This window comes from Phoenix dactylifera, chromosome 8, assembly GCF_051530095.1.
Source record: "Phoenix dactylifera cultivar Ajwa chromosome 8, Ajwa_hap1_PhDact_Kaust_v1.1, whole genome shotgun sequence".
Lineage (NCBI taxonomy): Eukaryota > Viridiplantae > Streptophyta > Magnoliopsida > Arecales > Arecaceae > Phoenix > Phoenix dactylifera.
In genome coordinates this window covers 27,215,433-27,233,159 of record NC_143197.1, presented here as the reverse complement: position 1 = coordinate 27,233,159, position 17,727 = coordinate 27,215,433, and the positions used below count along the sequence as shown (strand labels likewise).

Below are 17,727 nucleotides of genomic sequence, written 5' to 3'. Positions count from 1 at the left end.
TCTCCATGAATGGAAGAAAGGTCAATATGAAAAGTAAAGTAATGAGAGCATTTTGATGATCTTTTAAAAAGATCAAAGGATTGCTTTATAATTTCATTATTTTAATGGAGTTGCTGGGGTTGTTAGCCTAATCTTTCTCAAAAATCAAAGAAATTATGTTATCCTAGTTTCTCATGCTTATCTTCTTAATCCTTTTTAGAATTAATTATCTTATGATGCACTCATACTTTCCTTTTTTGAGAAATACAATAACGTGCCTCACACACAGAGCGTGCCATCATCGCATTAAAATAAGACTCGCGGCATAGATTAAAGCTTAAATACAAAATTCCGACAAATTAAGACGTATACAGCTAAGTATGAGCAGTTGGGATAAGACTTCATAATTATAATTACATTTATTCCACTATTAAGACAAAATTTCTAAGTGAATATGATGTTCCATTGTTTATGTACATGGCACATGGCATGTTCTACAATTAATTACGATGCTTTAATAATAGTGATGGAGTCCAGACTCATCCTAATGGTAAAATGACTCAGCCGTAATCCGATATCTTAGCCAACTTTCTGCCTTTCCGAGTCAAACCAGCACGTGCCTCGATCAAGCCCATAATATAATCTCGGCGGCTCGGATAAACGAAGAGTCCGCCGACGCGATCTGGTCCGAATTGGATGAGGACGAGCGGGCAAACAAACTGCTCCCGGTCTCTTTCCATCAACTCCTCCTTTCCGCACGAGAGGCCTTTTCCTTCCAAAGGGCCAGCTTCTAATCCATAAGAAACTTGGCCCACATTCAGGTCAAACTTGGGCTGGACCTTGGACTCTGCACACCACGTGACGGCTTTCGCCCTCACCACAGCCAGCATCATCCTGCCGCCCCGCCGACTCCCGGAGGCTAAATTGTTGCATGCTTTGGATTGATCAACGAAATTGTCAGACCAAACGAACGGTGGAGAATTGGAGATGCAAATGAGCCAAGCCGTGCCCAGAGGCCGATAAAGGTCGAGCCCGAGCGAAGCCATATACTTGTATGGCTTCGCTCGTGAGCCTTTGCTCAGCTGCATGCACGAGGGAGAGGTCTCGGGTTTGAACTAGATGGTGATATTTCCATTATAATATTCCTTGGAACAAGAAAAACTAGTTTCAGGCATGGATCGATGAGCCTTGAAACATTGCTAGAACTTTGGATTGCTTTATAAGAAAATATTAAGCTTAAGCTTTTAGAATAATTGGTGATTTTAATATGGTATCAGAGTAGAGGTCTTGAGTTTGAACTCAAAATCCGCACTTTTTAACTTTATTGTTAAAAATTTCACATGTTGGACTTACCTATTAAAAAAAAGTTCGGCCTACATATGAGATAGAATGTAAAAAAATATAAAATATATAAATAAATCTACTTTATTCTAAGCTTTTAGGACAAGTGATGTATCTGAAGCTTGAATTAATGCTCCGAGTTGATGCTGGGATTAGGTGGAGTGGATCCGAGTTGAGAGGCAGGTGATAATGAAATGAAAGCATTTGAAAGTGTGGGAAATGTGTCTTGAGTGCTGCGTTATTAAGGCTGCAAATGGGTCGGGTCGACCCGTGACCCGACCCGACCCGACCCGCGTAGACCCGATCCGACCCGAATTTTAGGATCCGCGGGTCCGGGTCGGGTCCTAAAATTGGACCCGAATCATTTTCTGGGTCAGGTCTGGGTTTACCAAACGGACCCGACCCGACCCGACCCGAATGGACCCGAAGAGAGAGAGAAGAAAAGCAAAAGAAAGTCTTTTCTTTTTCTTTTTTTTTTTGGCGTGGGTTGTGGTACTGTTGGTCAGTGTGGGAGGATAGCAAGTTAGCAACAAGCATAGGTTCACAGAATCCAAAGGAACGTCGGCCCGTCAGGATTCTCTCTCGATCTATTACACTGTTGAGACCTCTGGTGTCTCGGTAGCTGCCTTTTTTTTTTTCCTTCTGTTTTTTGGTTTTTGTTTCTTTTAACTTTTGAAGGGAGAAAGTGAGGGAACAAATATGGGTCATGTGCCAGTTTTCTGTAATGGAATTGGATTTTGGAAGAAGGTCTGGGATTTTTTTTGTCCTCGTGAGAGGGGAGCTGGGAGACACCGACTTCCGTCCAATCAGTCATATAGATAAAAAAATAGTGTGATATGAAATTTGGCTTGTAGACCGACTTAGTTAGTAAGTCATGGGTCATCTGTTCTGACCGGAGCTCAATTGCAAGTCTTTCAAGGCATGGGTTACCCAGCACCTCATAATTATGATATGACCAAATTAGATTTGCCCAAATTTCTTCCCAAAAGCATAAAAAAATTGGACCCGATCGGACCCGAACCCGACCCGAATCAGATCCGGACCCGACCCGAACCCGACTCGGACCCGACCCGACCCAACCCGATCTTCAACCGGGTCGGGTCCGGGTCCAAAATTGGGACCCGAACAAAAAACCGGGTCGGATCGGGGTCACCTAGGACCCGATCCGACCCGACCCATTTGCACCCTTATGCGTTATGGTCTCGGCGGGTCAGTTGGTGGTACATTCGAGATGATGATTCAGTGTCCTCCCACATGGTGGTCACTCTTTCCACAACCCTATCAATATTGGAACGATAATGAGGAACATGAACAAAGGTGCCAAAGGGGCTCGGGAATCAAGTTACAGCGACGGATTGGGTAAGATAAGATTGAAAGCCTCTACCGGGAACTGATGCCATTATCTTAATTGGGCATATCAACACTGTTCATGAATCCTTATCCCGGTTTGGACTGATGCCTTTTTTGCATGCTATCAATAATCCTATATACGTGAGCCTTTTGTGGGTATATGCCCGTGCATTTTTTCAAATGAAAAAAGGGTGAGGGAATGGCCCCCAATCTGGATTTGGATCCCCAATCTTTTCCCAGTGAAAGAGGGGCAAAAGCAGCTGGCTTAATGCATGCAAATTTTTTATTTTTTTAATATATTTAGATACGTCGAGTATTAATTCTTGCAAATAGCATCCTGCTAATGGCCAAAACTAGCATTTTATGCAATCCAAAATACTAAGAACATATTTGGTTGTGAACAGTTAGACTCTAGAATGGAAATGGGTGCGAGTGATTCCCATTCTAGGCGTTTGATTAAGAGGCGTTCCATTTTCATTTTGATTCCATAAAGAAATGGTAATGATCCAATCCTCCAAGATTCAACTTTTACTTTTATCTGATATTCAAATTTTATTTCGATTCCAATCACGAACCAAATACGTCGAAATATATATGGTCATTCTGATTTCTATTCTGATTCTAGTCGCGAATCAAAAAAAAAAATCAAAACCGTCCTTTTGTATTTTCCGCTTGCATTTTACTGCTCCCCTCTGCCTAATCAAACTGCCATGTGATCAGTCTTCATGCTTGTATCTTTTAAATATTTGAGAAATATTTAAAAACTTTAAGCAGTCAGCAGAGGAAACTGTGATGAGATTGATAAGGGCCAATTCAGATGGTTAAGTCAAAATCCTATTACATTAGCACAATTGGCAATTCAAAGCCAGTCTTGTTCCGACATTATCGTGCTCATCTTAATGAGTTGGCTCCTATATATTGGACGAAGAGGGATTAACAGAGATATGAATGCTTGGATTAACATTTTTCTGCATTCCAGCTTGCAATGCATCTGGACTCGCTTGACAAGACAGGGCCGTTTGTCATTATCCCCTCTTTAAACAATTCCATGGCTTGAGATAATCTAATAAGAACCTGTGAATATGATATTCTCATTCTTTATTCCAGTACATTGTATTAGCCATTGCGGCGTTTGTCTTGCATGCCTCTTCTACTGTTATAGCCTAAGATATATATATATATATAATAATATCTATCATCAAGGCATTAAGTCCGTCACTTGGTGATTTCATTTGTGACATGATCACATGCCATCCGAGAAAATTTTAATGTTTATGAAGTTTGTAAAGCATGTATAATGCCAGAAATCATCCATGAAAGGGGGGCAAAACCGAATGGTGTCTTTGGGAGGAATCAAGGAACTAATAAATTTATTCTAGACCACAGTGAACCAAGTAATAAGGTGTCTCAAGTTGAATTAATATCGAAGAGAAGGACAATTTGTTTGACAGGATGATAGCCTTAATAAATACATTTAGCAAGGTAGTTTTCTCGAAAAAACAATATAGTAAGGTAATGTGCCATGATTATTATAATTGGCGACACCGACACATGTCTAGTAACCTTGTTTTTGATTAGAAGAAAGGAACAAAGGTGATGACATGGTGAGTCAACTATGGAAGGTGAGAAAGAGAAAACTTGGTAAAAGGAGAATTGATGCTGCAATGTGCAGGAAGTTCAAGATTAGTGCCATTTTAGCTTTCTTGCAGTTGTATTTGAAAGAAAAAGTGAAACAAAACCACTCTCAGTCCCTGCCCGTGGCACCAGCGTAGTGTTGTTGAAATCGTATCTTTCACACGAAAGAATGATTTTTCTTCTTTCACAACATCGACCATTAGATTAGACTGTGCACAGATCTAATCTTGAAGCACTCCAAACTCTCTAATTCATTCGCCTATACAGTTCTCAAAGTGACCATTGCATGGTCTGATAGTGGATTCGTGCGAAGCAAGATGAATCCTTCTTTTGTGCAAAAGATACAAACCCTGTCCCTCCTCTATCACCTATATGACTTTCTTTATCATATGGATCCCCTGCTGCCTTGGAAACCTACTGTGAGTGGGGAGATGAGTAGGGACTTGAAGGCAGGACCCTCAAAATATGATCAAATGAGATGTTGCAAGGGGGAGCTAGGTAAAGGACCAGGCAAGCCTTGAAGCTTGATGGGCCCAAATTGCTCTATGGGTTGGGCATTGTATCATGAATGTTTTTGTCCATGCCAAACTATGCAAAAAAAGTATTAAATTTTCCTAAGAAATAATAGTCTTTCTGAAATCTTATTATTAGTTATGACATTATTTAGTTGTAATCCAGTCAGAAACAATAATATTTTGGAGAAAGAAAATGACAAATTTGTTTCAATTAATAAGGTTCAACATGCCTTGTGGTAAGCTGGAATTATCATCAGGATGAGGTAGGCCTGGGCCAGGCTGGGCTAACCTTCTAAATCTTTTCAGAGGCTTGCAGAAAAAATCCAAGCCACTTGTAACACAAGCGGGTTCTTTAAACCTCTGAAAAGAAAGTGCTTTCTGTGAAAATGGAAGTGTTAAGGCTAAGGATACATGGGCCAACATTAGGTTTATTTGAAGGTCTTTGGGCTAGGCCCATGCTTCTCATCCTAGCCAGCCCATTAGCAGCCTTTATAACGAATAGCTACACTTTTGTGGGTTAACCCGATCATGCCCTCTCAGACTTACACTGATTTTCTTGCTTTCAGAGACATGCATCATTGCACCAGATCTTGTCCCTGAGGTAGTGGGAATGATGAGAGATCGAACCCTTAAGGATTAGTAGGATTTTTGTTGAAAGGGATATCATAAGAAGCTGACAACTAGTTCGTCAGAACAAGTTACTTAACACACCACCTTTCACCTTTCCAACACCTTTCGAGCTCGGTCAGAATAGCGACCAATGTCGTGGTTGATTAATGCCAATGGCCAAATTCCTCCTCTCCATTCGCCATTGGAAAGCTGTCAAATCTTTGCAGTCCTTTTATGTCCTTTAATGCAAAGCTTAAGAACGTTTGAAATGAGAGAGGGCCACGTTATCATCTTTTTGAGGAGCAAGACGTCCTCTTAAGGGACTGAGACGCCTCGTGCGAAAGGAGACGAGAGAATATTAGCTGTCCGGCATGTCATTTTGAGCCACAAAGAGCAAAACAAATTCTAACTTGAACAAGGAAAAACAAAGAAAAGTAATCCACTTCTCGTGTACGAGCTTAAGCCACGCGCTCGACAGGCATAGATATTTCAAACATGAGTTTTTCTTGATCCTTTGACCTAGTTAAAAATGAATCTGCTCTCTTCATCGGCGCATGAGTTTCAATTGATTCCATGATAGTTTGGCCAATTTCTTTCTTTGTTTTTCTTTTTTGTTTGACTTACGATAGCGCAAAGGATAAGGATTCATTTAAGCTTTAGGACAATGTATGTGTGATGACCCATGCAGGTGTGTGTTTAATCTCACATCGGTTATTCACTAGGTAGATCTTCGGTACTTATTAGTATTAAGGAACCCAAATAATATCTTTAGGTTAATGTTTTTGGATAAAATTTTAGATTGTGACAAAATGATATCAAATTCGACTCGGCCCATTATCTATGTGGACCAGGGTACACTGCAACACAAGTATATTTAAGTTGACCATAAGCTAATCGTAGTATTTGTGATTGGATTTAAATGGATTTGGATTCTTAGCCCAACGAGAATGCTAGAGCTTAAACGGAGGAAGTATATGATGACTTGTGTGGGCATGTGTTTAGTCCCACATTGGTTATTCACTGGATAGATGTTGGATACTTATACAGAATCAAAAAATCCAAATAATATCTTTCGGCTAACCTTTTTAGATGAGATCATCGGTTGTGATAGTATGCTTCAAAATTGCACCAAAATTGGACTCAATAACCATATAATTATAATATGTATTGCCAGTTATAACCCTCTCTCTCTCTCCTCTGTTCACAATCGGGGAGGCTCATCCTCCTCTCCTTTCCTCTACAAGTCCAAGTGGGCAGCTATGGTGGCCTTCCCCCACTCGTCAGCAGCCACAAGCGGTCACAGCCCCTGCCAAACTGGAGGCTGACAGCGGCCAAAACTCGGTGGAAATCATAGAAACAGAGGTGCTCTACTTCAGAAAGAACTTCAGCAATTGTCGACTCAAAACCATGGAATTCCAAGCCCAAATTACAAAGGAAAGAAGAGAAGAGGATGGAGAGCTCATATGTAGGTCCGGCGAGCCTCTCCGATGACCTTTCCCGATAGAAAACAAAGAAAGACTTTCGAGAAGATGGCTTGAGATCGAGAACAAAATAACCCTTTTTCTTTGATGGATCTCAAAGGAGAGGATGGGGGATCTTTATAGGCGTAGATCCAAGCTCTTGATGTTCGATTAGGCTTAGATTCATCTCTTCTGATCGTGATCCCAATTGGAAATGAAGAGGAGGGAGACTCTCAGTGACGAGTCTTCCTCTCTCAATTCATCGGGGCTTCGCTGGCTTCTTTGGGTCAGCCCATGGGCCCAACACCAAGTGCGGGCCGATCAGTGGACCAGACTCTCACAGCCATAGTGCTCGGTCTCTGATGTCCTATTGTATTTCTGTGAGAATATATTTATGTCCTATTGTATTTCTACGAGAGTATATTTATATTGTTTTAATGGAAATCTTAGTGCATGATGTTAGACTCAAACTTAGAAGCTAGACCTCTCTCTCTCTCTCTCTCTCTCTCTCTCTCGTAGAGTAGAAATGCTTTATTATCACAAACGTAAGGAGAAACAATGGCCAAATTGATGCATAAACTTCTATCATCTTGAATTGCTTTGTTGTCCTTGATGCATAAACTTCTATCATCTTAAATTGCTTTGTTGTCCTTGAAGGCAATATTTTTTTGTAAGAATACGTCAAACTCGGGTACTAATCTGACGCACGCGGAGGCAGTGATGGCACCTAGTTTGGTGTGCCCAAGACCTAACCCTCATCTGATGAGGCGACCTAGCATCCAAGGTAGGTGCCCCAAGGAATCCTAATCATGGGGCCTTATGGTAGGCTTGTGGATTAGTTGTGTTGCTAGCTTTTCTTTCTCGTATGGTAGCTCGCTTGGTGATTGCTGATCCGAAATTTAAGTGCTTGATGTTATAAAGTATTCAACATCAATAATATAATAGTTTTGGGACCTCTAGGTTTTCTGAAAAATAGAAATAATACTTGTAAATTAGGTCCTGATCAGTTCTATTTTTGTTTTATTTTGCATAGATTTAAAAGTTAAATGCCTTCCTAATTTTTCAATTTTTTTAATAAAAAAAAGTAGCTTTCAACATGGGTTCATAGCTTTCAACTATAAATTAACCAGGGTTTCCCCTATACTGATTCAAACCTACAGGCTACAGGTCAGAGTATAGGGTGACGAAATGATTAGGAAGTTGGTGAGGTCCCTAAGGCTAAACTTAATCCATTCGTGCAAAACTTCATAAGCTAATGATTACATGAGCTTGACATCAGCTAATGCACCATTTGTTGGCCGCTAAAGTTGAAAATTTTAGGTGCTAACCATCCTTTGGAATGCTTGCAAGTCATCCTTCTTTGTAGTATGCAACTTTTTTATGTCCCTTTCAACTTTCTACCACAGGCTTCTTATTCTTCTGCTCATAACCAATTCCATCATTTCTAAAGCTTTCTTATCTAGCCAAGGAATCAATCTGTAAGATAGTTGGAACATGATGTCAAGATCAAGACTTAGAAAGCTAGAGAGCCGGTATAAGCCATCGAAGTCCATGGATCTCACGTGGAAAACTACTGTTTAATGCCGCAAACCACGCTGCGATTACATATCTATCAATAGAATTTCGAATGTTTAGTCGCACAAGACAATGCATAAGTTCCAAACTATATATAGTCAATATTACTGTGTTAACTTCATAGGTGACAAGTAGCTAGGCTTCCATTATCTGAAGTCAAGGAGAACATGGATGACTTGTTATTGCTGATTAGCTATAATTAGGAGAAGACATGAAGGATTATGTGCCTATGATTATATATTCTTTGGTTTGGAGTACAAGTTAACGCAAAAAGGTGGCCTACTTTCTGGCACAAGCATAGGTTTTTGACATTTCTTTGGCACTATGCTTTCTTTCCCTTTCCTCGAAAATCTGTTTATATACAAGTTTAGATGGTCCAGTGAGAGGCCAGTGCTATGCCCCGCTAAGTTACTCATAGCCATTTTATATATAATGCTATGTCATGTTAATTTTTTGTGGGGATTAACAGTAGAAATAAACTTAAATATATATTCTCTTATTTGAGAAATAAATAATATGAATTCATATTTTAAATAACGTTTTACTGTGTGCTTTTTATGTATTCCTGCAATAAGAACTAAGAAAACTTTTCACCCGTTCGCCAACAGCAGGCTGCTTGGTTGGTCGGTGCCCGTCTTCTGAGGGGTGGTGAATGAAAACTGTTTTCTCAATTCAAAACACATTCTAATATATAGCATTAATATATTGTAAGGCACAACATCAAATTGCAGAACATTAAGCAAACGCCAATAACATACTAAAGACTACAAAAGATACACTTCAATGGTAAAAGAAAAAGGAACCAAATTTATGTTACAATCCAAATGATTAGAGAAGAGGATGAGAATTGTTGAGGGGGCGGATGGGGAACCCGGAACTTTAGTCCTACATTGGAATAGTAGCGGAAAGGCTTGTGCTTTATAAGGAGAGGCCACCCCTTTCCTTTTAGAGGGCATTTTTAAGAAGAACAAAGCCGGGAAGGGAATATTGTCTATTAAGAGCAGCACACGACACGCGTCGCGCGATACGTATGCACTTTTCCAAAGTAGACAATACCTATGGTCCTCGCACGAATCCTTCTCGCTGGGGATAGTGTTGGGGGGCGGATGGGGGATCCGGAACTTTAGTCCCACATTGGAATAGTAGCAGAAAGGATTGTGCCTTATAAGGAGGGACCACCCCTTTCTTTCCAGAGGGCTCTTTTAAGAAGGACAAAGCCGTGAGGGGAATATTATCCATTAAGAGCTGCACACGACACGCGTTGCACAATACGTACGCACTTCCCCAAAGCGGACAATCCCTCTGATCGGGACGCAATCACTTTTCCGCTCTAACAAAAATAAAGAAACACTTGGATCGAGATAGTTAGACATGATTCAGTGATACATTAAGCTTCAAAAGACTAAGCTTTTCATTGGAGCTACAGCTGGTGAAGTGGGATCTTTGAGGCAGTCACATATTTTGTATGCTTATAAACATATTTTTTTTGTTTCTAACTAAAACTTTAACTAAGGGCTTTCTACCCAAAAGAAAAAATACAAGTGAGCCCAAACAAGGGCACATGATCTCCTTGATAAAAATATCAAGGACATGGATCTGCTTCCACGACATATTTATGTATGTATATATGAAACATTTTTTAGGATCTATGAGTAATTATCACCAAGAAGTTAGAAAGAAAGAAGAAGGTACATGCAGGCTCCAAGAAACCCTCCCTCCGACATCCCATGCGGCACAAGCTGCCTAGTATGAACCACGCTCCCCACACGAATATAACATGGAAGGGCTGCAATATCCTTTCTAGGATATATATCCACAGGAAAACATTGGAGAATTCTTTCGGATAACCATCATATTTGATATCTGTTCACAATTTCCACCACCCCACAAAGAAAACATTTCCTCAATGCAGGCATGCCGACAGCCCTCTATTGTTGACCTCCACTCTCGAGCTGTCTTAAGTTTCTATGCCCACCTTCCAATCTTAGGAAATTTATCCAATAGCAAAACTCCCAAAAACTATCTCTTGGACATGTCAAATTTAAGTTGGTGACTATACTATATGGCACGGCATCGTCGGCATGCATGAACGAGAGGAAAAACTAAATATTGCATCATGCATGCATGGGAGTGGTTCGAGACTGAAAAGGTTGCCATCAATAAGCCCTTAAATAGGAGGTGGAACCGGTCAAACTCGTGTTGCGTTTGGCCACGTGCACATAGTAACAAGAGAGGTATCAACATGAGAACATGGCCGGGGGCCCGGCAACCTGCGACACCATCAGCAAGCAATTATAAGATACACGCTTGCAGTTTCCTTACTGAAGCACATGTATAGCAATTTCTCAAGATTAGGCTTTTTTTTTTTTTTTTTTTTTAACACCTTGCAATATTATGGTTATAACATGGCATTCATAAAAACTATTACAAAGATTTGGTTTAGGAATGAAAATTTGCCATTGAAAAAAATCTCTAGTTATTGGGGGTGTGTGGTTTTTACTTGGCAATATATGTTTATAGAAAGGCAAACTGTGCTGCTGACTAGGTTACCTCTTTTGCTGCTTATTATTCAGAGAGTTTTATCTAGATAGACCACGTATCTACGTCGGAGCCCTTTGTAGTCTTTTGTTTTTATACCTATCGGGTGTGAACGTTGTTGTACCAAAAAAAAAAAAAAAAAACTCTAGTGAAAGGAAATCATTTATTGCAAAACTCGCTCTTTACGTGCATTACTTTTTAGTCGCTTGCTGATAGGAATTCATGAGATTTTGTAAATGGCCAACTAGAATTCGAAGAGTTGGTGCATCATTCATGGTTTCACACATGGATATTGGGGGCAGTGTCAGAGCATGCTTTGTTGTTTTCCAGAGCAATAATCGATGAATTGTCCATTATATCCTTTATTGCAATTTTGAATGATGATTCATTGCACTAGAAGGAATCATAGTCCATCCCTAGATTATTGCTCTCGAAATAACAAAACCTGTTCTGATAATTTCACTGCCCTTTAATTACACACAATTGGAGGTGTACAAATTCAAACTTCCATGTGAAAAGTGGAAGCAGCTAGAATAGCCCATGTCAAAAACTTCATGCAGGCTCTTTTATTGTCTTGGTTTAATTTGGCTACGAAACATGCCTATGATGTGCTTTGGTTTTCACTTCAATTTAATAAGAGGTGCGACTTGTATATCTCCACCACCTAATTAGTTCTGCATGACAACTAGTCTGTAGGCTGATTGAATGCAATTGGGAACTGAAACTTGGGGGGTGGAGAGCTAAAGAGCTGGAATCTTAAATGGAAATTTGGATAGGGTTAATCGAACAGATGCAAACTCACTAACCAAAGCTTAGCCTTTTCATTTTGATGCCCTCCTTCCCATGGAGGACGTCCAAGGGTTAGATCACGAAAACTTGGGTTTGAGAGTGGCCTAATAGCCTATTGGACCCACCTATATTGGAAAACAAACCAAATAATTGACATACAGGGTAGGAAGTGGAAACATAAAGCTCAAACTTTATGCATAAAAAATTTCTCCTCAAATTAATGCCTTGCCTTAATTATTACAAAATTATTAGAGAACTAGGCCTGATCAAACAGGAAAAGAAAGTAGTAATTTTCTTAACCTATTCAACTTAAATCTCTTTTTTTAAAAAATAACAAAAATTGACAAAAGTAGAATTTAATTTTTTTATTAAAAAACTAATAAACTAAGCTTTATTTATATTAGTAAGATCTCTTGTTGCATAATTTAAGTTAGATTTCTCTTCTAGTTGAAGAGCACACAATTCTCGAAATAGGCATAACTAGTAAAAATAATCATAAGAAGACTAAAATGCTACAAGAGGTAAATCTCCACTTTTATATTAACTTTGCTTTAGCTGCTCTATCTAATTTTTTATAGATTGAAAGATATATTCGGTCAAAATCTTTCTTTAAAAAAAAAAATCTCTTTTGATTAGTTCATTTCAAGGACTAAATAATAGAATTTATTGTTGATCGCCCGATGCATCGAAGTATGGCACCAAATTTTAAAGCTCAAAAGTTTACTCAATTTTAAAAAAAGAGTACTTCAATTGAGCATCAAATCTTGTCTAGCTCTTGTAATAGCCAAAATAGTCTACATCGAGTTTCGTTATTCTTTTAGATCAATATTCATCGTGAAATATTGAATTGAATGGCCCTCCCATATTTTTCACATGAAAGTAGAGTAAGACCAATCTGACCACTAAAATATTTTAATATTATGTTGCCATACATCAAAAGTTTCTTTTTAATATATATAGTGCGGTATAAAGATATCTTACAGAATTAGTTAGCTGCCAAAGCTGCATATTCATGTCTTCTTCTTCTTTTTTTATATCATGATTTTTTCTTTCCCTTCCTCAGATATTACGTAACATGAGCAAGGATAATGAGCATAAGGCAAACAACAGTGTGCATGCGGTCGTCTACCAATAATTTTGGGTGTCATCTTCTTTCTTTTAACTGCATGGACCATTCGAAGAGTTCGAGGATTTATCGTCATCCTAATTGTCAGTACGCATGCCAAGTCATCATCACTCATCACCTTGCAAGGCTCAAGCTGCCTCCAAATCCAAACTTCTCCGATCTCCACCATGGATCTACACCCCGTTTTATCCATCAGCCTATCACGGTGTACTGCACACGAATCAACGGACGACAGACCCATGCTCTTTTTGCTTATTATAACTTTGTACTTGGGGATGAGGATGACACCTTTTACACTGAAATTCTCATCACCATGTACATCACCCGTTGTTTCATACCTCCACACCTTGTTTTGGATGGTGATAGCTCCTCTTCCTTTATTAAGAATCCGTAAGCTGGCTTCAAACTTTCCACGTCCTAATGACAGGCACTAATAGGTCTTTCTTAAGTTTCCAGATTAATTGCACCTTAAGCCGTGATTGGGCCGATCCAAGAGACTACACGCCGCAATAACCTAACAGGGTGCGCCTTTGGTGGCTCCGTTGGAGCCACGTGGATTGCCACCAAATATGTGGGTTAGTGAAAGACGCCCCGAAAATGGATTAGGAAAAGAAATTTGTCTCGTAGGAGAGAGTGAAACTTAGTCAAAGTTATTCTTACCCGCACGTGAGTTGATCGATTATAAAATTCAAAACACGGAACATCTACCAACGACAAATCAACAGTAAACGTGTTTATGATGAATTTGATTTCACTATTTTTGTTTTCTTTATAGCGTAATGTTCATCCACTCATAAAGCATATTGCCTATACCTATGGTGCACTTTGTACTAGATTTGATTTTTTTTTTTTTTTGGAGAGGGCAGCTAATTGTTATTTGCCACTTAACCTATACAAGCTTAAGTGAACTAATCTTTGTCGGGAGCTCATTGGCAAGTATATATAAAGTAGTAGTGCAAATAGTATTCTCGTCAAAACTGCATGTCCTTACTAAGTTTCTCTACTATGTATGCTATCTACCTAGCTGATGAGCTGTCAAATTTAATCCTTTCGATACATAAACCAATATAACTTAATGACAAAACATGGTCTCATATCTTAGTGGATAAAACTGTTTCGCTCCAAATTAATATCGGGCATGAACCTTGAGCTAATCTAGTCATTCCAAGAACTACAAGAAATATTGCTTTTAATTAGTGATGGCATGTTTTGCATACCCAGTTGTGTGTACTTGTGTTCTATGTTCTACAAGGTCTAGCCAATCCAATCGACATTCCATACTATTTTTTTCCTTTCCACGTCAAGCTTGACCGTGGCAAAGACGTTGTTATCCCCCCTAATCCCAGCTAACCAAACTCGCGTGCTCCATTAAAATAACATAAGATATAATTTAAACAAGGAAAGTATTGGATATTTGCGAAAGTATCTTCATACGGACAACTAACTTTCTTGTCCTTTGCAGCAGGAATCAATCCATACTTCGGCTCGTCAATTGGAATTATCCTATCAACGGCTCGAATGGCTCAGTTGTAGGGTTTGGTTTTGTTTAACTTGTTCTGAAGGGACACCAGAACTAGATCTCATGCAAGCCACGTCGAGCGAGCCATATGAGCAATCCCGCTTCCAGGACGACACGCGTCCAGGACGCCTGAAGCTGACGTCATAAAATCCAGGTCACACCGTCGGATCAACCTCACGGCCCACGTTTCCTCCCTTACCATACTTGGAATAAAAACGATAAACACGAGACACGTGGCAGGCCCAGTTAGCCCAAGGGCCCAACAATTAAGAACCTTACTACACGACAAAAAATCTACGACGATAAAACCACCCCCACATCCCCTTCTCCCAGAAATTTCATCTCTTCTCCCTTCCTCCACCTTCTCTCTTCTTAATCTCCCTTCACACCGGTCCACCCCCTTCCTCCTAGTGTGACCAAGGGAGAAAACCAGCTAACCTTAGCCATGTCGAACCCTGCGACATCGCTGCCGCCGGGTTTCCGGTTCCACCCGACCGACGAGGAGCTCATCCTCCACTACCTCAGGAACCGAGCAGCGTCTTTTCCATGCCCGGTTTCTATCATCGCGGAAGTCGATATCTACAAGTTTGATCCATGGAACCTCCCTGGTTAGTTCCAACCACTACGTTAGGGTTCTTGCATGTCATGTTTTTTCAAGCAACATATATAATGACTGGAATTCTAGTATTGATATGGTGTCACGTTATTGCTTGTGTAGCCAAAGCTTTGTTTGGGGACCGAGAGTGGTACTTCTTTAGCCCGAGGGATCGCAAGTACCCGAACGGGATCCGGCCAAACAGGGCAGCTGCATCGGGGTACTGGAAGGCGACCGGGACTGATAAGCCGATCATTTCCAGCAAAGAGAATAAGAACATTGGGGTGAAGAAGGCCCTTGTGTTTTACCAGGGGAGACCTCCCAAGGGGTTGAAGACTGATTGGATCATGCATGAGTACCGACTCGCCGAAGCCCAGAACAATAATATTTACAGACCCATGAAGCTTAGAGACTCTTCCATGAGGGTAAGAGATCTTTGCCTTGCTGACCAAAGTGCCTTTGTAGGTGACAAAACATGTCATCAAGGTTCTCGGGATGATAATCGCATGCTTAATATGGTCTTCCCTGCTTTAACAAAATCAGATATGCCCCATGGCAGGTTAAGAAATAGATAAAATCTTCATTTAATCCCACACAATAGTTCTGCTGGACTTATAAGTTCAAGCAGTTTATTTAACCCATTTTTTTGTACAGATAGTTTTGCTGATCTTATTAGGAAGATGCCCATTAAGTAGTTGATGAGTGGTCAACAGGGCAGGCATAAAGTGCAACTCCTCTGTTTTAGCATTGCATGTTTTTTCTTCATAACTTACTTCCCCTGTTTCTGTTGCAATTTCAGTTGGATGACTGGGTCCTTTGCCGAATCTACAAGAAGAGCAACCACACCTTATCGATGGATCCTGAACAAGGGGAAATAGCTGTGGAGGATGTCTTCATGCCAGGCTTAACAAACACCACACCACAAAACAACCCTCCCAGTCTTCCCAAGTCTTGCTCTTTGACCGAGCTCTTCGACAATGTAGACTTCTCTGCACTATCTCAACTTCTGGAGAACACTCCTGATATGCCAAGTTTTCAACAAGATCCAGTTGTTCATCCAAGTTCAAATCAACCTTTCATCAACAACGGCAGCAGCAGCAATTCCAGCAACGTTTTTATTCAACAGCTCTCCCAAACAGAGTCCCCTGTTATGCCAGCTGAGAATGCTCTGAAACGCCACCGAACAGTCGACAGCTGCTTGGAACACAGCAGCCAACTTTCCCGCCCATCAAAGAGGCTTATTGATTCAAGCATTTTTACCAACTTCACCAGCCAGTTTGATAGCCCTCAATACAATTTGATAGGCCATCATTTCTCCAATCAGCAACTGCTATTGAACTCTAACCTGAACTTGCGGTGACCTCACAGTTATCAGTAGAATAAAGGATTTTCAAAACATAACATGGAAGGAAAAAAGAAGAACATGAAAGCTTTGACGGTTAGTGATATGGGCCCTTATATTGTATGGCTTTGTATGGTTTGAAGAAGACATGTTTAGAGAGAGAAAATTGTGGGTTCGGATGGTGCCAAAATGAAGGTGCCACTGCGTGTAAGTTAGAAAGGCTACAATGAAGACAATGTATTGGCTGAGTTAGAAGAGTGGGTTTGTCCATATTATATGTAGTTTGGAATGGAAGCTTGAGTTATCAACTTCATCAGTAATAGTCCAAGGATACTATGGGAATTAAAATCTATTAATACATCCAATTATTTGTCACATGCCTTTTGTCCTTTGTTAATGGGTCACCAAGGCTTTGTACAATAAATGTACCTAAAGGAATGTACGCCGATCCTTATCTTGAAGAAAGCTATTGCATGGGTCTTCCTTTGGAACCATTGGAAGACAGGAATAGGTTCGCTTAACTTGGTAGGAGAGGATAAAAGATTCTCTCAGGCTAGTCAGAGGATTCTATAGGAATTTGGAATATACCATCAGCCATCTGTCCACAAATCACTTACTTCATCCTCCATCTCTTGCGCATTCTCTGCTTCTTGGAAGAGATATTTCTTTATTGAAAAATCATTCATGCGTTTCGATATGTTGGTTGCAACCTCAATTGGAAACATAATATACTTAATAAACTTTTGTGTACGAGAAAAGAAAGTAAAATTTCTAAGGTGGTCATGCTAAATATGATAATATGTAATTTGAGGGACTATATAATAACAAAAAGCCGGAGATGGCGCATTCCGTTTACTTGTTCTGCCGATGAGAGTGGGTGACTTGGCTTATTAGATAATGTTTTTTTTTATGGTTAATTTTGTTGCTTGCTGACCTAGTGCAGCTTCCTCATTAGAGTCAATAATTTGTAATTTTTAGTTCATGAAAGTTCTCTCCTTTCTCTCAATATAATAAGTACCTAATCGGAAGAAACAAAAGTCTTTTCATGCAATGAGCAGAGAGTTTGAGACAATCAAGAAGCTAAGAATGAATCGCAGCTTATAGTTTTTGACTTTTAAATGGTAGGATAGAATATTCTAATCAGATTCAATTTACATAACAATGCTTAAACCTAAGGAAACAAGAATGAATGTCCCACCAAGTGACATAAGTCATCTATGAAGTTATTATATGTTATCTCTGCACCTGCTTTAGGTATCTAATCAACAAATTAACTCCTCTCTTATAGGTATCCTACGTGGGATAAGAGTCATCAATAATCATTGCCTCAGGCACGCCGAACTTGGTTTAAGTT

At 39.9% G+C, this 17,727-nt stretch overlaps 1 protein-coding gene across 1 annotated transcript; it reads left to right on the top strand.

Moving 5' to 3' along the window:
• Nucleotides 1-14,776: 14,776 nt before the first annotated feature.
• LOC103709106 (NAC domain-containing protein 2-like) lies at nt 14,777-16,750 on the top strand. The gene is made up of 3 exons (XM_008794302.5): nt 14,777-15,044; nt 15,155-15,456; nt 15,831-16,750. Exons 1-3 carry the CDS (start codon nt 14,882-14,884, stop codon nt 16,389-16,391), a joined length of 1,026 nt encoding a protein of 341 aa, XP_008792524.1. The 5' UTR covers nt 14,777-14,881; the 3' UTR covers nt 16,392-16,750.
• Nucleotides 16,751-17,727: the final 977 nt, after the last annotated feature.